This window comes from Ambystoma mexicanum, chromosome 8, assembly GCF_040938575.1.
Source record: "Ambystoma mexicanum isolate Mex_15411 chromosome 8, UKY_AmexF1_1, whole genome shotgun sequence".
In the NCBI taxonomy this organism is placed as follows: Eukaryota; Metazoa; Chordata; class Amphibia; order Caudata; family Ambystomatidae; genus Ambystoma; species Ambystoma mexicanum.
In genome coordinates this window covers 1,124,184,760-1,124,200,234 of record NC_090929.1, presented here as the reverse complement: position 1 = coordinate 1,124,200,234, position 15,475 = coordinate 1,124,184,760, and the positions used below count along the sequence as shown (strand labels likewise).

At 42.5% G+C, this 15,475-nt stretch overlaps 1 protein-coding gene across 4 annotated transcripts in view; it reads left to right on the top strand.

The window, feature by feature from the left end:
* WDFY4 (WDFY family member 4) overlaps positions 1-12,232 on the top strand; it is a 1,820,746-nt gene extending 1,808,514 nt beyond the window's left edge. For all 4 annotated transcript variants that reach the window (XM_069611160.1, XM_069611162.1, XM_069611161.1 and 1 more), the window contains one exon: positions 11,583-12,232. In XM_069611160.1, the coding sequence (XP_069467261.1) occupies positions 11,583-11,649 (67 nt within the window). In that variant the 3' untranslated portion in view covers positions 11,650-12,232. The remainder of the gene's footprint in view (positions 1-11,582) is intronic.
* The last annotated feature ends 3,243 nt before the right edge of the window (positions 12,233-15,475 follow it).

Genomic DNA, 15,475 nt, shown 5'->3' with positions numbered 1-15,475 from the left:
AAATAGCATCTTTGATCCCAAGCCAACATAGAATCTCAAAGCTGTTCTTCCAGTGTCTCCTTACTCTACAACCCTGACCTGTTTCTGAGGTAGCTGAATTGAATCTTAACACAAGCCGGCATCCATTTTCCAATTATGGCTGTCCTAGCCACGTTATATATTCCCCTGTAGCAAGCTTCTATGTATCTCATCTACCTTGCGTTAATGAGTATTTACACTTGTTGGTCAGCAAGTTACTTTGTCTCCTTTTGTATTCATGATTACTTTATCATTTCGTACATGTTTCTCTTATCACTACTCTTCAGTATTTTCATATAATTTCAGAATGGCTTCATATAGCTTCTTTATGACATCACTCTGCCCTTATCAGGTTTCACTCGTGCTCCATGATGTCCAATGGTACGTGCTGACATCCATCCACATGACATCCTTCCACACTTTCAGTGCTAGGGTAAATTCAATATGGTTATCTGAGTGCATACCGTCTCTCGTACACTCGATGCAGTATAGGTATAAAACATGGAGTCCCATATAGGGCCCTTCTCCTGCTGTTCCATTATAATGGTGGTAAGGGGGCTGGAGTTAGGGAAAATGCATGTAACTGATCCTCTACAAATACATTAAAAAGTATTTTTTCCATTTATTGCTAATTTGTAAGGTAGCAACCATGAATATAGTCACTTTATTGAGAAAGAAAGAAAGAAAGAAAGAAAGAAAGAAAGAAAGAAAGAAAGAAAGAAAGAAAGAAAGAAAGAAAGAAAGAAAGAAAGAAGGTGGTGGGTGGGAGGAACAGGGATCAAAGGTGTCTGAACATCCTCAGCCTTGGAACATTTCATATCAGTAAAATGATGAAATAGAAGTCCAAACTATTTAAGTACACGAGCTGAATATCATAGAACAACTAAGCAGCTCAGGTCAAGGGGATAGAGGTGGGTACCCATGGAGGGTGGATTATTGACTGACCAGGTACATATCACGCATATGTCATGTTGGAGATGAGGAGAGCAAGAAAGATAATCAGTCATTGGAATCAAAGGTTTTTTTAACAGGCAAGTCTTAGGTTTGAAAAAACAGTGGGGGTTTCCTGCTCTTAACAGTGTCTTAGAACTTCCAGATTTTATTGTTTTAATTTGTATTTTTTGTATATTATTTATTTATATAGTGCAGCCAGGCCCAAGGGCAACCGGGCGCATATCTGGACACGGTAGTGTAATTAATTTAATTTATTTATTTGTAAAATTTACACAACGATAACCAAGCAGTTTAATAAAATAAACAAGAAATACCAAACAATGAAACAAGATGCAGAATACAATATATATATTTACAAGTAAAGAACTAGTACAAATCCATAAAGTCATCCCAAATCTTTGCATGTAATAGTAATTTCCCTTGTCTCTTGTAAATCGTCCTTTCCACATTTGCAAGACCAGACATCCCTTCAATCCAATCCTCAACAGTAGGTGCAATCCGAGCTTTCCAGCCCCTTAACACCACCTTCTTGCCCAAACCAGCACCACGGAGCAAAAATGTTTTCCGAGAGACAGAGAGGTCCTCAAGCAACTCACCACCTACCAAAATCATTGTTTTGAAGTCCAATACAACATCAAAATTCAGAACACGCAAACAGATGCAACAAACATCGTGCCAAAATCCCCGTACTCGCACACAGTCCCATAGTAAATGTTCAAAACTACCCAATCCATTTCCACAACACCAGCAATCATCCGAATCCACCATTCCTCTCTTGAACAATCGTTCCGGACTCCAAAACACTCTGTTGAGGATCTTTATTTGTCTCGATCGTTCCTCCAAATAATAGAACAAAGTTTAACATTAGCACACATCTCCAACCACATCTCTGGCGTAATCGCACACCCCAATCTCCTGCCCCACTCATCTTCCAATTCAGAATTCTCTTTATATGCTGACACAATTCTATTGTATATCCTGCTAGCAATTGAACCACAACCTGGCTCCCTCTCCTTAAGAAAGAGATTCATCATTGCACCCCCTTGCTCTGCCACATCACTGCCAGACTTTAAGAGTGCAGTGAGACAATGGGCCTGATTCACAGAACGTTTTCCTATGGGATTGCGCTATTATAAAATGCTTCTGTGAATCAGGCCCAATATGTTTTAATCTTTTGACTGAGGTATCCTAGCCCAGAGCCACAAAATGCTCATTGGATGAGGCAAAGTGTTTTTATACATGAGGCAAGTGTCTAATAGGAGCCAGTTGATGGATTTTAGAGGGGGCAATGTATGCCTTAGACCACCAGCCCTAAAATCACCATGACCATTTTTTTTCTGGAAAAGTTAAATTGAGTGAGTAAGTAATTCCGTGCGGTCTAGGTAGAGACTTGCAGAAGTAAGTGTGAAGGGGACCATAGCTGATGGAGGTGGAAGGCCTGAAAAAAGGCAAACAAGGGGGCACAGAGGAGCCCAGGTAGACTAGCTCTGTCTTCGAAGCTTTAAGAGTGAGCCTGTTATCTAGCATCCAGGCTTCGATATGTGTCAAGGTGTGTTGGTGATTCGGAGCGGTTCCCACAATCTAAAGGCAATGTCAGTGTCATTGGTGTAAGTTTGGATGGAGGAGGGATATGGTGCAATGATTTCATTGGGAGGATGTAGGCAAGCCAGAGCGAGAGAACTGAACTGTCAGTAATCACCACAGCTAGAACAGAAGGTAGCGGACTGTGTACTTCTGTGTAGCGTAACGTGAGCGAAATATGGCCCAGGGCTCCTCACTGAGAGTAATCTTTTCAATGATACGCCCCTCTATTCGTTGGAAGAAAACATAAGAACGGGGGTAAATCAATTGAAAGAGTATAAAGGAACAAACATCACAAGTGGAGTGACAGGCTGCAAGAAAAAGGAGCTCAGCTTCAAGATATTTAGATGGAAGCAAGAATCATTGGAAATGTGTGGCAGGAAACTAACCTTACTAGCCTAGGCAGTGCCTTGTCTTTCTCTCCTGTCGGGTGATGTAAGTCACCCCACTAGTTCAGTTCTTACCCCTATGAAGACAAGAATAGTAGAGCCCTGTAAGTGTTTATGAAAGCAAATGAAAAAAGGAAATCTGATTATACCTAGGATGCTACCTAGGGATTGGTAGAAGTTGGAATTCAAGGGGAGAATTGAAGGGGATCCGCGAGAAACCACGAGAGGGGATACAAGGGCGGGGATTAGTAGGGAACTAGAAAACCGGGCAGCACGAGGGACGCACTAGCAATGGGTGGTGCACAAATAAACACTGCAAGGCGTCCAAAGTTCTGTGCACTAGGAACCTTTTGTTTCCAGTAGTGAAGCAGAATGTATCCGCAGTATGGAAGTCCAGCGGAATTGGTATCAGGCGGTCAGCAAACAGATTGAAATCAGCAGGCAGAGGCAGTCCTTGGAACGAGCAGGTAGGTTCAGTAACGTGCGGTCAGAAAACAGGTTCAGATTCAGAAAACGAGGGAGTCCAGATCATCGAAATATTGAATCGGAATGCTTGAATTCAGGGCAGTAGTCTATGAACATACTAACTTCAATTAGAAGCACCTTGATTGAATACTGGAGGTGCTTTATGAGAACACACATTGGCGGGTCTTGCATTACAGGGCGATCACATGATATTTTTTAAACGCAAGCCATGCTGCAGTGGAACGCAGTGTTGTAGAGTAGCGTGTATGTGCTCTATGGGTGATGAATGACCATGGTAATCTCCAACAGCGAAAGAAAGAGGAGGCCCCCAGACTGATACCGACAGAACAAACGTCTCTGCCACCGAGAGTGCAGGATAGAGGAATGATAACGGTCAGACGAAACTGTGACATGGACCGTGTGGAACTCTACAATGGCAGAAACAGGTCTTGGAGAGGAAGAACCTTGATCTTACGTGCAGTGCAGGGTCCAGGAGGAAGGAGGAGCTCCACTTAAGGATGCAGCCATTCATGCCGAAAGGAGATTTTCAGCAGCCTAGTAGTAGTGCTAATATTGTTGGAAGTGGTACTATAACTGCTAGTAAAAGTAGCACTATTACTTCTGCTCCTATTACCTTTGGTGGGGCAGAATTAATGTCTCAGTTAACTTGGTTTAAGATAATAGAAAAGGCATCTATTTAACTTCCCCATTTGTTGGTATAATAGATCCGCAGGCTGTCCAAGCTCTCCTCTGATGACACTTTCTCTTTAATGCCCCGAGAGCCGCTCTCAAAATGGAGGACAGCTATGGCAAGAAAAATGCCTAATAATATTATGAGAGTAAGATAAATGGCAAAGGTGCTTTTAGTTGATAAATAGGCAGAAGCTAAAATGTTGACAGTTAGGAACAACATATTTTGTTTTTGTAGCAAACTGTATGTCCACGTTAATGAGATTAGTCTGCCATGAATGTTGATGGGTGAAATAACATCAGCTATATCGAAGTTCCCAGTTCACTGCCATAAAAACCACGATGTCTAGCAATGGGTTTATCACATTATAGTTTCCGATGGATAGATTGTTCTCTCAAATATACATACTACAACACTAAACAAGACACATTATCTGGCATCAACATCTTACATGACCCAGATCAGTGTCCATTGCAAAGGATGGATAACCAGTACAGATATCACACTTCCTACTGCTCCATGCACTGAGTACTAATAACCATCAGAGATACCAGATCACATAAATTAGTACTCCTTGAAAAGAATGAAACAAGCTTCAGAGATATCTGTGATGAATTTGATGGTGTCATCACTTCTTTCCCGGTGGTGAACCCTCCCGATGTGGCCAGGGGACAGCAGCTGCTACCTTACACTGACCCTGGAGGTGCCCACATGAGGGAGAATCACATGGGGGGAGACAACCTCTGGAGAATGTCATTGCTCATATGAGACATGGTATCCCCCTTCTTCTTTTGAGGAAACCCCATCCCTGCCTAAAGCCTTAACGGCTTACTGCAACACCTCCCCTCATCCTCTTAGGAATGATGCCGATGACCTTCTAATGGGAGCTGTATATAATTCATCACGATCTGACTTGCCCTCTAATATTAAAGGAAATACCTTCTCAGCTTCTACCTACAAGTCATCTACAACTGACTTACGTTTAAAGAACAATTACCCAGACTTTCCAGACTTTACCTATAAGAATAAAAGAATGGACTTCCATTCCCATATCTACCAAAAAACTGCAACGAGAAAGAGAAAGAAAGGAAGAATGCAGATTAAGGAAAGCCCAGGACACAGGCTGTGCTATAGTTATTGCAAGTAAATACCTGTGCCCAGGAGATTTAAACCAGGAGAGCAGTTCACAGGAGGGAGCTGCTAGAGAGAACAAACTGCCTCTCTCTAAATGAGCTGGGAGACTGTGAGGCTGGAGAGAGAGCCATGGAACAGACTGGCTCAAGAACCAAAACCAGTTAAACTGACCCCAAGAGGTAATATGCTGCGGGAATGCCAGGAGCCAACAGAGGGCTCTCTGGCATTTGTAGGTGTTTCGAGGCACCATTCGCCTTACCGGAGCCTGAAGACATGAAGCAAAAGAGCCCAGAAGGGACCTCGGGAATGCCAGAAACCAACAGGGGGCTTACCAGCATTCACACATAATTGAAGACCGCCTTACCAGAGCCTGAAGACACGAAACAGAAGAGACCAGCAGGGTCTGTGGGAACGCGAAGACAACAGAGGGCTCACCGGTGTTTGCTGTGTTTGGAGGCAGCCTTTGCCTTACCGGAGCCTGAAGACACAAAGCAGAATAGTCCAGCAGGGACAGCAGGACATTAAGAAGCCAAGAAGCAGATATGGCAACCAAAGAGTAGACGGCAAACAAACGCTGCCGGATTACCACGAAAGAAGGAGAATATGCCATCCAAAGCTAGGGAGTCCACCCAGGGGACGTGGAGATGCCTGGGCGTATTGGCAGCCAAGTAAACATTAATGAAGTACATGAGAGAGAGAGAACAAACTAGTATATCTTACAAAGAGGTAATGGAAGGAACATACAAAGCTTTCAAGATTGAGTTCATGCGATACACAGGTAACAGAAACCCTGACAGGATAAAATAACAGGCAAGTGAAACAGTATCAAAAGCATAAACAAGACACTAGGGCCCTCATTACAAGTTTGGAGGCAGCCATGGTGCTATTAGCACCATGGCTGCCTCCAAACCAGGCTCCATTACCAGGTTCCTGCAAAGAGGAATAACCGGGTCATTCCGACATAGAAGGACCCAGTAATTCCTCCTTGCAGGAACCATTCCCCATTCCCATTTGAGCCCCCATAGGGCTCAATGGGAATAGGGAGAGAGGTAATAACGGGCAGATTCCAACTGGCCCGTTATTACCTCTCTATTCCCCTCGCGGGAACCGGAAAGGATGCCTGGTTTTACCAGGAATCTGATCCGGGTCCCGCAAAGGGAAGCTCGTAATTGGCTCTGACGGGGTCGTAATGAGGCCCTATCAGTTCTGGAGAGGTGTATAGAGCCCACCTGATAAAAACTCTGAATGGGAAGTAGTCCAGGGAGTTGAAAGTGAGTGCATCTCAAAGAAAAACCTGGCAGGGGGAGTATACCAAGCAGTGTAAAGCGAGTGCAACTAATACAGCCCTAGCACGAGAGTATACCAGGTAGTGGAAATTGAGTGTATCTTATAACACCCTGGTAGGAGAATAGGCCAGGCAGTACAAAGTGAGTGCATGTGAGAAAGCCATAGCAGGAGAGTATACCAGGCAGTTGAAAGCATGTGCATCCAAGAAAGCCATGACAGGAGAGTATATCAGGCAGTTGCAAGTGTGAGTATATGAGGAATCCCTGGTAAGGAAGTAAACCAGGCAAGGGCAAGTTGAACATTGAGAAAGCAAATCGGGATTGGCAAAAAGGCTGTGCTGATCACAAGAGAAGGAGTGGAGACCCAGCTGGAGATTACACCAGGTGTCCTAACAAGAAAAAGACAAAGAGACAAGTTGTTCTGTACACGAATTCACATCTGGTAGGACAATATGCCAGGTATCCTACTAAGACAAAGACAAAGAGCCACGTTGAGTTGTACACTAATTTTCTTTTGCAACACCAGCAGGGACAGAGAGGCATTTCCCCAACCCATTTTATTTTAATACACAATTATTACCAAAAACCATAAATCTCGGTGTACATGTCTCATTCCTGGTTCATAACATATTATACAGCTGAGTTCACCCTGGAAAGGTTTAATGATTATCTAAGGTACTTCTTCATTGGCATGATTGTAATAACCATCAAAGATATTGAATCATAAAGATTAGTGCCTGTGCATTAACCATCAGCACTATCACAGCATACAGATTAGTGCCACTTAGAAAGGATGTAACAGCCAGTGAAAAGAACACACCACGCAGAACATGGTACAGCAAGAGCACACATGTTATTTGTCTGTGGTCAGGATGTTACATACCAAGACAAAATCCCACATCACACAGAGTAGTGCTGCATGGACAATATCTCATTTGGCTTAACCTTTAAACACTTTAATTCAACAGGCCCACACATTAGCCAGGTCACACTGACAGATAATCAAAGAGGCTAGGAAGTGGTGTTTGAGAGTGAAGAGAATTAAAGAAGAGACATACTGGCCCTGCCTGCTAATACTCCATTACCTTTGCCCAGGATGCTGGGAGTTCTCACACAAAAGTCTACTGAGAACATTATCACAGAGGCTAATTCTAGTGGGCTGCTCTGAGACTCTGCCACACACAGCTTCATCACAGCTAGGCTCAACACGGGCAACTCTTAGCCCACGCCAGTTTGCAAGGAGCTGTATGAACTACCGTCCACACAAAAGATGTGCTAGACTCTACAACATTTTGATAAATAATTTGCATTATGCAAATATTGTAAGACATGCTGAATTAGCCAACAATTAAAGCTTTACTTGATTGAGGAGGGAAACTTGTCTATGATGCATCTATAGTGTGTGAACCAATGCACTGTTAGTGAATTAGAAGTGGCATTTACGCTTACGTTGTAAGTCCCTAATTTGAAAGCCTACTTAATTTTACTTTTGCTTTTTAAACTGCCTACACCTTCTCTCACTCTGATTATGTTATGTTAAAGGATATTTATAATGCGCACTATCACCACCGGAGTGGTCCCCAGGCGCTCTGGCGGATCTGAAAATTAAGAGGGTAGGATTGGATGTAGCGGGATAAAGGTAGAGCGAGATTTGTGATATTTTGTTGACAGCTTCAGTTCAGTTAGCACCGTTCGCTGAGCATGGGTGCGGTCTACGGATCTGTGGGTCCCATGTGCTGTTGTGCTAGACTATGTGTGGTTTGTTTTGTTGTTGCAGTGTAGTGAAGTGCTTGCGGTTTGCAGTACAAGAGAGTGGTTGTGTTTGTTTAGGATTTAAGAGGAGTGTGCAGAGAGGTGAGGTTACAGAAGATGGGTCAGTGGGTTATCTTGTTCTTTCGGGCGTTTGTGTTGGGTGTCTTGTGGCCTCGCTGTCTGCTGGAGCATTCCTCTGTAGTTCATTCGCCTGGTTCTGCTTGAGGTCGTGGCCTATCCCTCTGGCTGTCTAGTGATCTGTGGGTGGGAAAAGAGTTGAGGGCCACCGCCGCCCAGGGTTGAGATTGCTAAGGTTATGGGCTACTCTTTGATAATAGAGGGGATATGCTTGTTCATCTCCTCCCTGAGCTCCTAGCACATGGTCCCCTCCCTATGAATTCTAAGCGCTCACTGTCCTGTAGGGTGATAGTGATTAATGTGCCTTCATCTCCAGCAAGGGTCCCTGTCCCTTAGGCTTTGTTTAGCAAAGGGGTTTAGCTTGGGAGGGTGAGTCCTGGGGAGGTTTTTTTCTCAGTTGTTTCCATCTGGTTCTGTTGTGACGAGCCTGGTTTTGAGTAGTTTCCTGAATTTTAGGTGGTCCTTTGTATTTTGTATGTCTTTCGGGAAGGTGTTCCAAGTTGTTGCTGCCAGGTGAGATAATGAGGATCCCCCTAGCATTTTTCTTGTGTTTGGTTTTGGTTCTAGGCGGATGTTGTTGCTTGATCTGAGTGCTCTTGTCGGTTGGTAAATCATTATTTTCTCATGTAGAAATTCTGCTCCTTGGACATGGATTGCTCTGTGTGTTATGCACATTGCTTAGAACATGATTCGTTGTTTGATTGGAAGCCAGTGTAACAATTTTATCGTTTGGGTGATGTGGTCTCTTAGCGATAGTTTGATGAGGAGTCTGGCCGCTGCATTTTGGATATGTTGTAGTTTCTTCAGCAGGTGTCTTGGCATTCCGAGGTAGAGGCAGTTGGCGTAGTCAATTCTTGACATGATGAGGGTGATGATTGTCAGTGTCTTATGGGTGAAGGACAGGACCCACAGGATTCTTTTTATCCAGTGTAGGAGGAAAAAGCATTTCTTGATTATTGTGTTTACTTGCGGTTCTAATGTTAACGTGTTGTCCTTTAGGATTCCAAGGTTTTTTACTATTTTTGATGGTGTTGGTGCTGTTCCTAGTTCTGTGGGCCATGGAGTATACATGTCATTTTCCAGGTTTTTGGATAAAATCATGATTTCGGTGTTGCCTGGGTTGAGTTTTAGGCTGTTTGTGTTCATACAGTCGTAGAGTTATTTTAGACATTCTCTCAGCAGTGTCTTCTCTTCTTGTGTATCTTCAATTTTATAGATGATTTGTTTGTCATCTACGTAGTTGTAGCATGTATGGTTGTGTTTTTTATGACCCTGATTAGCGGACCCAGGGAGATGTTGAAGAACAGTGGGGATAGGGATGATCCTTGTGGTACTCCACAGTCAGTGTCCCTCGGAGCAGATTTGAAGGGTTTTATCCAGACATTTTGCGTTCTATTTTCTAGGAATGATTTAATCCAGAGTAGGGCTGAGTCTTTTATTCCTATGTCTTCTATTCTCTTGATGAGGAGGTTCTGGCTGACTGTGTCGAACACTGCTGAGAGGTCCAGTAGTATTAAGGCAGAGTTTGTGTTGGAGTCTGCGTTTGTCTTTAGGTCATCAGAGATAAATAGGAGTGGCATTTCTGTTCCTCTTGCAGGTCTAAAGCCAACTTGTGCCTGGTCCAGAAACTGGTCTTTTTCTATGTGTTCTTGTGTTCATTTGTAGATGTGGGTTTCTAGCAGTTTTGCTAGGTAGGGGGTGTATGAAAATGGTCTGTAGTTGAAGAGGTCTTCCACGTCGTCTTGTTTCCTTGAGGAGTGGTTTGATGTGCGCTGATTTGAATGATCGCTGTACTTTCCCTGTTGTGAGTGACAGGTTAAAAAGGTTTTTATATTATTCCAGTGGTGCACCGTCTGTGAGGATAGATTTGCAAATGTCTGGGGGACAGGGGCCCATGGGGGTGCGATGTCTTACCAGCTTGACGAATGTCTGTACTGATGTTTGTGGGAAGCTTTGGAGTTTATGCTGTGGTTCCTCATTTGGTGGGGTTGGTAGTGTGTTTGGGTTGACTGGTCTGCTTTGTATAATTTGATGGATGTCACTGTTTTTTTTTATAAGTGGTCCGCTAGGTCATTGCATAGTTTTTGCAAAGGTACCGGAGTGTTGTTGCATCCCGGTAGGTTCCTCATTTCGTTTATGATGTTGAACAGTTCTTTTTGGGTGTTGGCGGCTTTGGTGAATGTTTCTTTTTGGCCTTTTGAATTCTTTAGAACTCTTTCTTGTAGGATTGGTGTCTGGGAACATATATTGGTTTTGGTTCAGATCACTTGATCTTCTGCTTTTGAGTGGTAGTCTAATTTAAAATGCTTATAATTACCTTATAACATTATTATAAATGTATATGCAAATCTGGGACCAAACTCATATATAGTTATTTTGTTGATTTATATGATTGACAAAGTGCAGAGAAATGTATTTTCAGGTTGCTTAACATAGCAAGGGATGACAAATATACAAATACATATAATTGATATTAAGCATGTAACATTACTGTTACAATAACATTTCTGATTTGGGTGAGAAAACACATATGGAACTATACATACTGCGTGCAGACATTCCATTAGGTCATAAAGGTGCTATCATTGAGGCCTGTAGGTTCCGATTGTGTCATGTTTTGTAGGCTGCTGAGATAGGATGCACATTTGCCCTTTATTCTATGCTATCTTTAACCATTTCTCCTACTAGGATTCTTCTAAATCTGTTAGGGTTTGTTCCTGTCTCGGCTCCAGGGTGATGTTGTTCCATAGGGTGTGTTCCATAGGTACTAGGGATTTGTTTGTGTAGATCTTTCTTCCATCTATGTTATGTTCCGTTTGCATGAATGCAGTTGAAGATCTCAGAGTTCTGTTTGGGATGCACTGTTTGTGGCACTTAGCTAGGTAGAGAGGACCCATTTTCAAGAAATTAAATTGTGTTCTAAAAAGGATTTTAAGGCTGGTGTGCTTCTTTTCTGAACATTTAGGACTTTTTAGAGCTGGTGTTATCTGCCTTATGAATAAAGGGACGTCTGCTACGTACAAATGAATCATAAATATGAAATTTAAAAAGTAAAATAATATTCCAACAAGAAACAATTGCATGAAATAAATAGCAACGTAGAAGCAATATGTTTGTAGAATGTATATTGTTTTCTTTTCTCTGAACCACATTTTTTTTGTTTTTGTTTTCAAGAAACCACACAAAACTCCTGGCTGGAGACAAGAATGGAAAGTTGTACTGCTGGTCTTTGGACGGGTAGGATGGTGGCAGGCAGTGAACTTGACATGAGCCACCATTCACCTTCGGGTAATTGCAATGGGATGGAAGGAGGAAACAGAACTGCAAAAAACAGAAAGAACTTCTTTTATACATGGACATCCAAACATCTTATAGACCCAGAAGCATCAGCGGAAGGGAGTGGACTTGCATCAAATGACCAGAAATAAACCTGCTCCACACCAGCCTGATCAACCTGAACCACATGGCATGCTACATGGTTGAAGGTTCTAGCATAAATGTCTGCCCAGATGCCCGACCTATGCATGGAGGGATCAGCCTCCATATCTTCAGTAAGACCTTCAACCATTCCAACTCCATGCACCCAGAAATACAAAGATGTGGCAGGCAGTGCCAAGTATGAACTCTAACGACAGATCAGTGTGCAACACAGTACACTCATCCAATTATCTTTACACTGATGTACAGATTCAATTCATAATTCAGATGAATTCCTTGTATTACATATGTTATATAATGATAAAAAAGGACGTGTGTAGACATGCATTATCATATACAATGCAAAATTAAAAATAAAACGAATGCTGATCTGTTATAATGATAAAGCATCTGTCTTTGATAAAAGCCTGATTCAAAAATTGGACTTGGGGTAGTACTACTGTTAGTACTGGTAGTCATACTGTCGTTACTAAATGAACTGCTACTTCAAGTAGCAGTCCTCTTGCTGCTATTGGTAGTTGTGCTGCTGCTACTACGGGTAGTAGTGGTATAATGTTAGCGTAAGGTAAAATAAGGCCAAGCTTTCATGTTGCCCCTTTGCTGCTTTAATGGATCTCTTCACTTCAAAACAGCTACCAAAATGGTTGCCAAATCATTAACAAGAAAACTGTGTGCATAAATGATTCAAATAAAATAGATCTCCATATGTGCTCGCGTGAAACGTAGATCAAGTAATACCAATTTGAAACCACACATTTTGTTTTTGTAAAAACTCTATGGGCCTCATTACACGGATGGCGGTAAGGATTTACCGGTACCGGTAAAATACCGGTACCGGTAAATCCTTACCGCCTTACTACGAGGTCCCTTTGCGGGTTGGGGGATTTAACGCCTGCTTTTTGCAGGCGTTAAAATCCAACCCGCAAAGGGACCTCGGAGCTAATTACGGCACCGCAAAATTGTGGTGCCGTAATTAGCGCCTTCCCCATTCCCATAGAGCCCTATGGGGCAGAAATGGGAATGGGGAAGGGCAATGGTGGAAGGGGGATTTACCGCCTCTCCAACCTTGGAATGGGGCGGTAAATCCCCTTTCCACCAAGGCGGTGCCGGTATTTTACCGGCATGAGCCATGGCGCTAATAGCGCCATGGCTCACCGCCTACCGTGTAATGAGGCCCTATGTCTCCTTTAATTCCCCTATTGGGTGAGCCCCTTGCATCAATATTGTATAAATTGGTAATTGAAATTATTTTCCACAGGAACAACATTACATAAGAGTACTGCAGAAATCCATACTGTACACCTCTTCTCAATTTCAGAAAAAATGTGTGGAATGGCTTTGCCCCTTTCATTGCTAACAACCGAGGAGTAGATACTCTATGCTTTTCTCTGTGAGTAGGTGCTCTGTGCTAAAGAAATACTCGGATGTAGAACAAACTCGAGAAGCACAGTTCTATTATGCGATCCTGTGAAAGCGCCAGGTGAGAAGCTTAAATTCAGGATACTGACTGACTGCTCAGTCTTATTAACAAAACAGAACTTTAGAAGCTTACCGAAAGAGCGCCAGGTGGGAGTGACTCTTGAGTAAACCTCTGCTCCATAACTACTGATTATAGAATGTCTCTTGAGACAGAGCCACCCTCACATAATGCTGAGTATCACCAGCAAAATACTAAAACAGGTTGCACAAAGGATTCCCAATGCCTCAAGAGATCCCAATGCCACTTTCAACAGCAGATAGCCTAAACCATGTGGAGAGCCAAAACAGAGACCTGCTTTTTGAGCTGATCTGGTTGAAAGGCAGTTTAAACCCCTCTCCAAGATTGCAGACTTTCCAGCAGACAACAAACCTCTAAACACCTTCACACACCCATATCTCAATCTTGGGTTCTGAGATGCCAAGTATCCCCAAGGTAATCTAGTCAAGGACATTTATTAGAAAATCCAATGCAAGCATAGCCCAGACTGACTAACTCCCTGCTAACCTGAAGGCCTGAAAGCTTCACTAAAACTACTCACGTATGCTCGCTGGTGGACATGACATTCTCATAGTCACCCTCATAATCTCACATTCACTCTCATACTCTGACACAGATCACTTCCATAGTCACTCTCACTCTCGCACGCATCCTGACATTCACTCACACTCACTATCTTATTCACTTTCATTCTCACACTTGTACTCAAGCGCACCTTCAAGCTCTAACATTCCTTCCCTCGCTCATGCTCTCTCTCGCACTCTGTAAGGATGTGGCAGGCAATCTGTAAAATGTGGCTGTGTTTGAGAGTTTATAGCCATATACCAGAGGTTTGTGAAAGAAGCATGTATGTGCTGGTTGTTGAATATGTTTTAACCAAAGTTTCATGTTGAACCCTTGACTATGAATTCTAGGCCATGTGTGCACCTGGACCAACTTGAGAGGGTGGTGCCTCATTGCCAATTCTGATTCTGTAGCTCTGGGTGCATGAAGTTCTCCTCATTTAGGTATTGCACTGTTGCTTCCTGACAGTCTTTCGGTGAACATCCAGCAGTGGTAGTACCTAGTGGTCACTGTTCTGCAGGCCTATAAAAGAGAAGAGGGCCACAAAGACATTCTCAGCCTTCAAGGCCTTCAAAACCTCCAAGCAGTGTACCAATTCCAGGATCTAGGAAGAGGACAATAAGATTCCATACGCTAAGTGACACTACTCCAATCATCATGCAAAGGGGTAGTAAATTCTCTGAAGTCAGCCCTTTCCTTTGTTTTTTGTTAAGAGTAGTGTCTTAGTGGTGGTGCCTTTCTCCCAGGCTATTTCACATGTGTCCCAATTTTGTGTAGAAGTGAATCTTGAGCACCCAGAGTGATTACAGAAAGATTTTTAAAAAACAGGAATCGTGTATAAAAAGCGGCACAGGATTTGTAAATATTACATAGATTGATCGCCAAGTTTTGAAAAGAAAGCAGTTGATGGACAGAAGATAACAGAGAAGCAGCCTATGGTCACTCTTAATTTTACTTTTTGCCATGCTCATGTGTAAAGTAGTTTTTCCTTACTAGTAACTAGTGTCATTAAATTAAGCAGACATTTGGGCATCTCTTAAAACACACTTAGTTAATGAAACCAAGCTGTACTCATTTTAGGAGAGATTATCAATAGTCAGGGAAATTAGAATAAATAGAATAGGTTAGTGGTAATTTGACAGGCAGTTAGATTAAGTTCAGGTAGAGGATCTTCCGTGAATAAGTAGCAGTAAAAGGTCCTGACTTTTAAGCTGAAGAGATCTGAACTTCTTGCCAAAGAGAACACCACAAATTCAGAGAAAATCAATGGGAAGGTGAAGCACAGCGGGTCAACTAGAAAAGAGGCAGACAGAAAAGGATTATTATTTTATTTAAAGCACATATTAAAATGTGTACCTTGCTCCAAATGGATCATGATAGCGCTGTACAGAAAGACAATTCTATGTACAAACAGAAAATACAAATAGCAGTTTTAGCAACGTGTACATAAGAATCACACCGAAAACCATATACCAGGTAGAGATTTAAAAAAAAATGTGGGGAATAAATAGGTCTCCAAACCTTGATGAATGATGAAAAAATTGAACAAGCTGGTCGTAAAGTGAAGTGGAGGGAGTTCTAAAATATA